The sequence below is a fragment of the Rutidosis leptorrhynchoides genome, chromosome 4, assembly GCF_046630445.1.
Source record: "Rutidosis leptorrhynchoides isolate AG116_Rl617_1_P2 chromosome 4, CSIRO_AGI_Rlap_v1, whole genome shotgun sequence".
Lineage (NCBI taxonomy): Eukaryota > Viridiplantae > Streptophyta > Magnoliopsida > Asterales > Asteraceae > Rutidosis > Rutidosis leptorrhynchoides.
The window spans coordinates 548,050,430-548,057,115 of NC_092336.1; the positions used below are offsets into that span (position 1 = coordinate 548,050,430).

Below are 6,686 nucleotides of genomic sequence, written 5' to 3' on the forward strand. Positions count from 1 at the left end.
CAAGTGCAGCCGCCTACAGCCACCAGGGACCACCAGCGACCGCTAGCAACCAACCTAGGCCGCCAGCAGTCGCCAACCGTCGTAGATAGCCACCAACAGCCGCCAGACAACTAGAATCAACGGGTTTCAACAAACACAAACCACTACAACCATCATCTCAACAGATCTAAGGCCTACCACTGAAACCCGACCAAAACAGGTATAGAGCTCCGTCGGAGCTCGTCGCCTACACCCATCAAGAACACCTAATCCGGCAAAGTGGTAGCGAGAACAAAGAAACATCAAGAGTTACCTGACCCCAACAAGCGGATCGGAAGAACCAAAGCAAACAACCCCAAACCGCATCGCACAAACAGATCCCGTACTGAAATTACCCGGGATCGTCGCCTGTTCGTCAGAACTGTGACCGGAGAATCCGATTGGACCTCACGTCGCTAGAGGAGGAAAGAGACGATTGAACTTTATTCAAACAAAAAGCTGGTAGAGCCGAACCACCGGCGAGATGCCGGTGGTCGGAGAAGCAGCTACTATGCAAGCTTCAAGATGATGGACGTGGATGAACGGAGAAGAAGATGAAAAAATAGGGTAGTGGCAGCTGCAACAAATTAGGGTCTTTTTTTTTTTTAGAGAGGAGGAGCGTATTTTAGAGAGAAGGTTAACAGTTGTACAAAGTTAATATGTTGATTTAGTGCAAAGCAATTCATTAAATTCTCCTATAAGTGTTCAGTATTTTTCTTCTTCTTTCCATCTAGATAAGTAATAAGTACAAGATAAGTATCACAGTTGAAGATCAACTCTTCAGATTTAACCTCTTTAATCTGGAAATTGAGTGTTAAATAAAGAGAGTTACACACGTATGTCGAATATGATGAATTAAGGTAATATTAAAGTGTTAGTGCACAACCAATAATTTCGTCTAAATACAGACGTTGAAGGAGATAAAAAAATTCTGGCATGAATATACTAGCATTAACTAATGGTAACAAATTTGTAATCGCCTGGAAATTGAGTGTTAAATAAAGAGAGTTACACACGTATGTCGAATATGATGAATTAAGGTAATATTAAAGTGTTAGTGCACAACCAATAATTTCGTCTAAATACAGACGTTGAAGGAGATAAAAAAATTCTGGCATGAATATACTAGCATTAACTAATGGTAACAAACTTGTAATCGCATCACTCGCACAACCTCAAGGACGGCCCTGATCATTTAAAGTCTAAAAAAACATTTCCTTTACACATGTCCTACTTCCCAATCCCAAGTTCTTTCGTGAGATCCCTTGTGAGGCTAAATTGCATGGTATTGTGCCATGGAAACAATGTACGAGTAACAGGAAGCTTCCTTCGCAGCTCCTGCATTCAAAACTTACAATCATGTTATAACAGCCCCCAAGTTTTACATGTACTTAATTATTTTCAATCACAAATTAAAATAAACTTTGAAGCTCAATAGCGTGGTTTAGATGTGACAAAATAGGCGGGTTAGATATAGGTCAAAACAGGTTAAGACCCCATTGAATATATACTCTTTATTTTGCCCAAAGTAAAAAAAGGAAAAAGAGATGTACCTTGAATGTAGAATCTGGCAAATTGGAATAAGATGCCTGTCATTGTGCAAACACTAGCAATTTAGCGAATACTCTTCATTAAAACGTAAAGACTCGATGCAAAACAGAAAAAAGAAACAACAAAAAAAGAACCTGCAGTGATGTCAGGTATTCTGATTCATGGTGGCGTATAATTTCCATCAATGAAACAGCAGAATCATCTGGTGACTGGGAGTAAGTAATAAAGATCAGTCATATATACTTGTATGAAAAGTTTTCATCGGACACATATAAACTATATTACCAAACCCAAGATCATATTTTAATTTATGAACCGGCCTGGGTCTAACCGAAGTCTACTTTTCATGACTAAATGTTTAGCTGTGATATAGTGATATACATACATAATATGTAAATTTAGATGAGTTAGGTATGTAACCTGAAACATAGTTGAATCCCTGCATTCATGCTTTGCATCTAGCTGAACATTCCCTTCTTCAAAATAGTGAGCACCCACCTGAATGTTTAATATTAAGTATGTGTGATTTTTATATAATAGACCCGCTACAAAAGTGATCAATAAGTCATGGTCTGTACCTGCATTTTTCCTCTGATTTCCACAGTTTGTAGTTCATCCTTGAACTCAATGTTCCATATTGAGACCCAACTTCCATTACTAACAAGTGTCAAAATTCAAGAGGTAAGTAGATATCAAATAAAAACATCAGTTTGAAGGAAACATGATGTTGTAATGTATTGATACCATGTCAAACATTTACATGAAAAGTATATGGGGCAAAAAGTATACAATTAAATTATGAGATATAAAGGTAAAGGGAAACAATTAAACCAAGTTGACTACCAAAAGTTTTTTGGGCTATGTCGAGTGGCTGTAATCACAACAACAAGCTCAAAATCCAGCCCAGGTTCTTCAACTTCTTTTCCATTTGTACAGTAAACTGAAAAGACACCTTTTGAATAAGCCTCTCCAACATACTTAGAAATTTCAGCATCCAGAGCACATCTGAAACATCCCAATGAATTAACTATATGAATAAGTGCTGATTATTTTTTTTCTTTCTACTGATTATCATCACAAAATGTGTAGAACAACTAATAAGTGTCAAATTTGCAGCAAGTGATTATAAAACAATATCTCATGATACGAATGTAGTTGAAGATTAATCAATATCGAGACAATAAGATTACCGATACTCTTCCACATAGTGGGATGGAAGCTCATCATCTCTAGCTGGTCTCATTTGTGTACAAATCTGAACAAATTTAACATACCTTATAAATTTCAATTAAATAAAGTACCGATAACAGAAGTGGGCAAATAGATTATTTCTCTTATTTATTATCCTAGCAATGACTGAGCTCAAACTGATAGAAAAATAACATAGCACTACACATTCAGTATTCAATAGCTAGCGCTTTGGGTATAACTTACTGACACCTACAAGGGTCTTTTAAAAATTAGAGATTATGATTAAAGTCAATACTTATATTTTACCAACATGTCTTTAAACCTTAAGGCTAAGTGTATACATTAACCAATGTGACCAACTCATTAATTAAAGGGTTTGGTCACAATTATTGTGAATTAGTCAAGACTTTTATATATTTAATGTGATGATGAGTATTGAACTATTCATCTATTATGCAAAGTATCATGTTGAAGGTAGGAACTTTGCGCTTCAAAATTTTGTTGCTTCGTGTTGAAATAATAATATTCAAAACTAAAACTTATGTTCATCTACAGTCTTTATTACCCACATGTTAAGTTCAGAACCTACAATATCATAAACCCATGATAAAATCATAGTACCTAATATATAACATGACACCAAACAGAGGCATCTAGTCGTAAAAGGAAACAAATGACAGAATACAAGATATGAGACACATATTTTCTAGTTATTAATGGCATGGCCAATAATGGTCTGTTAGCTCTAATATTCAAAAAATGCTTTAGCAATGTAGCTTGAAATAATATAATTAAACTTTACTCACATATATGTTCATAAAAATGCTATAGAGACCGATCACTCGCTTAAAAGTCTTACTTGTCTAACATGATCAACCTTTGCTACTTGTGCCGTCCTCGGATCAAGATATTCATCCTCACTAATCTCACTGAATGATGATATCAGTACCTGAAGAAATAACCACAAATACGAAGAAAAAAAAATAAAAATAAAAAACATTAAATAATAAAAATAAAATAAAAAATAAAGTGGGATTTAAAGATTGTAAACTTCCTGATGCATCTACCACATTTCTCACGCACTATTGCACTAAATACATCTACCTTTTAATAGCATCAAATAAACTTTTGTTTCTTAATTTCTTTACAAAAATTTATCGACTAATATGGGAAGTTACCCAATCACAAATGCACACATATTTACTTGAGCAATATTGCACAATATTGTGGAAATCGAAAACGTAATACCAATGAAAACAGAATTATCAACTAGACTTTGCAGTGTTCTTAAACAGTAAAAGGAACCACATATAATGACTTTACTGAGCATATCAGAGTACCGTTAATGACCTATAAACTAACAGATCAAATGAAATACAAACCCTAAATCTAAATTCTAACTCAAAACTCAAAAATTCATATATAATCAACAATGAATTACAGAAGAAGCTTACATCACCGCTTCGATTAGGGAACTGGAGACAAACGATATGCGATTTGTTGTAAACAGGAAATGCTTGTGATGCAGCTAATTGATACACGTTATCATCGTTCAATACCGATCTCAGGTCTGTGAAATTCATGTCAGAAACAGAATTAATAAATAAAAAGTAAATTAATAATTAAAATTGAAATTAAAATTAAAATGATGCGAACCATTAGCAACGTATTGGATTTCACCAGGTGGAGAATTTAGAAGAAACCATTTGGCGATGTCGATTTTCTGATCATCGGAAACAACTATTTCTTCTTCATGAATCTCTTCTTCTGTATCTGACATAGATGAAGTTGGATATTATAGATAATTATATACAGATATATTGAGTTTTTGTGTAAAATTTGATCGGAATTGAAATGAAATGGACGGGATTTGAAATTGGGAACGGATGCAGGGAGGAGTCTGTTTGTTTGGTAACACACAAAAATATGGAATTATTGATGTAACCCAAAACGACATCGTTATTTTGGTGGTAAAGCATTTTTTTATTTATGAAATTTTTTAAATTATAATATTTGAATTTGAATATATTTTTTTATATTAAAGCACAATGTATCGTAGGTCTATTTCGGCGTTTTCCAAAATCTATGCCGGAATCGATCATCAATTCAACACCGCACCAACATCGATTTTCCAGTTTCGCGAATCTGACATTGAAAATCCAGGCGTTTTGAATGCTAAAATTTAAATAATATATCAGTTGGCTACTTGATTATAGCATTTTTATTTATGTTTTTTCTCCTTTGTGACTTTATAAATATAAATACACATTATTTTTATACAAAAACATCGGACACTCAATTTTATTTTTTTTTATAGATTTCTTCCATATTTATGTAAAAAAAAAAATTCCGTCACCTTTTTTCTTCTGACGAGGAATATCCATTTATGACGCTCGTTGTATTAGAGAAAATTGAAGATTCCGATTAGAATTTCCCGGAATGCTAGGTAACAATGATTGTATGCACAAGGGAATGGGCAGAATGCCCAACAAGGGTGGAAATGTCATTTTACTCGAGGTGATCACGGCTACCCAATGCTTGATGTAGTTGTCTCGTATGATAATTGAATTTGGCATGCTTACTTTGGTATAATGGGCACAAACAGCGACTTAAATCCACTATTTAACTGACGGGAATTACCCAATGTGGTCGGCATTCATTAAGGCGTATACAAATGTAGTTGATCCAAAGCGTATTTACTTTCTATATAGACAAGTCGGTGCTCAAAAGGATGTCGAGAGGACTATCGGATTTCTACAAGGTCGAAGGCATATTCTTCAACACCGAAAATGGCTCACGAGGTGAATATATGAGACGACTCATGTATACGTGCATCATATTGCACAACATAATTGTTGAAGACAACATTTATAACATAACGTAGAATGAGGAAATGTGTTAACTGGTTCAAATATGCAATGTACTTGGGTGTTCAACTTATGATCGAAGAAATAATAAACTACCTGATCGGGAATTGCACGAATGATTTGGATTTAATATGGTTGAGCATTCGTGGTCTACTCGAGAATAAATGTTATTTTTGTGAATTTTAGTCTTTTTAAAAAAATTTAGTTTATTTATTATGAATTATATTTTTTAGATCAATGTAACGTTTTTAAGTTTAACTAGTACCGGACCGGGCTGCGCGTTGCGGCGGGGTATTTTGGCTTGAGTATTCATATATAACGTAGCGTTATGTGTTTTTTTTACAGCTGTTAGGATCACCCTGGGGAATTTATCCACCCACACGTTCATCTTCTACACAGTTATACCCGCCTCCCAACTGCGTGCCCAGGAGGAAACCCGCACCAATCCCATACGGGGCATGTGAAATGTCCCGTTCATATTGATTATAAACGTTCCATATTAATTGATTTCGTCGCGAGGTTTTGACTTCTATATGAGACGTTTTTCAAAGACTGCATTCATTTTTAAAACAACCATAACCTTTATTTTATCTATAAAGGTTTAAAAAACATTACGTAGATTATCAAATAATGATAATCTAAAATATACCGTTTACACACAACCATTACATAATGATTTACAATAAGAATATATTACATCAAAAATAAGTTTCTTGAATGCAGTTTTTACATAATATCATACAAGCATGGACTCCAAATATTGTCCTTATTTTAGTATGCAACAGCGGAAGCTCTTAATAATCACCTGAGAATAAACATGTTTAAAACGTCAACAAAAATGTTGGTGAGTTATAGGTTTAACCTATATATTATCAAATCATAATAATAGACCACAAGATTTCATATTTCAATATACATCCCATACATAGAGATAAAAATCATTCATATGGTGAACACCTGGTAACCGACATTAACAAGATGCATATAAGAATATCCCCTATCATTCCGGGAAATCCTTCGGACATGATAAAAACGAATTCGAAGTACTAAAGCATCCGG

General features: G+C 34.3%; 1 protein-coding gene across 2 annotated transcripts; it reads right to left on the reverse strand.

Annotated features, from left to right (window-relative positions):
* Nucleotides 1-990: 990 nt before the first annotated feature.
* Nucleotides 991-4,697, reverse strand: LOC139845184 (F-actin-capping protein subunit alpha-like). 2 transcript variants are annotated; one of them, XM_071835424.1, is made up of 10 exons: nt 4,417-4,697; nt 4,215-4,330; nt 3,620-3,709; nt 2,760-2,824; nt 2,413-2,574; nt 2,148-2,226; nt 1,990-2,067; nt 1,704-1,778; nt 1,572-1,607; nt 994-1,356 (listed from the first exon to the last, which is right to left on the reverse strand). In XM_071835424.1, exons 1-10 carry the CDS (start codon nt 4,538-4,540, stop codon nt 1,249-1,251), a joined length of 933 nt encoding a protein of 310 aa, XP_071691525.1. In that variant the 5' UTR covers nt 4,541-4,697; the 3' UTR covers nt 994-1,248. The 2 variants fall into 2 exon arrangements, with proteins under 2 accessions (XP_071691526.1, XP_071691525.1); XM_071835425.1 differs by lacking the exon at nt 1,704-1,778 and having other exon boundaries at nt 991-1,356.
* Between the last annotated feature and the right edge of the window lie 1,989 nt (nt 4,698-6,686).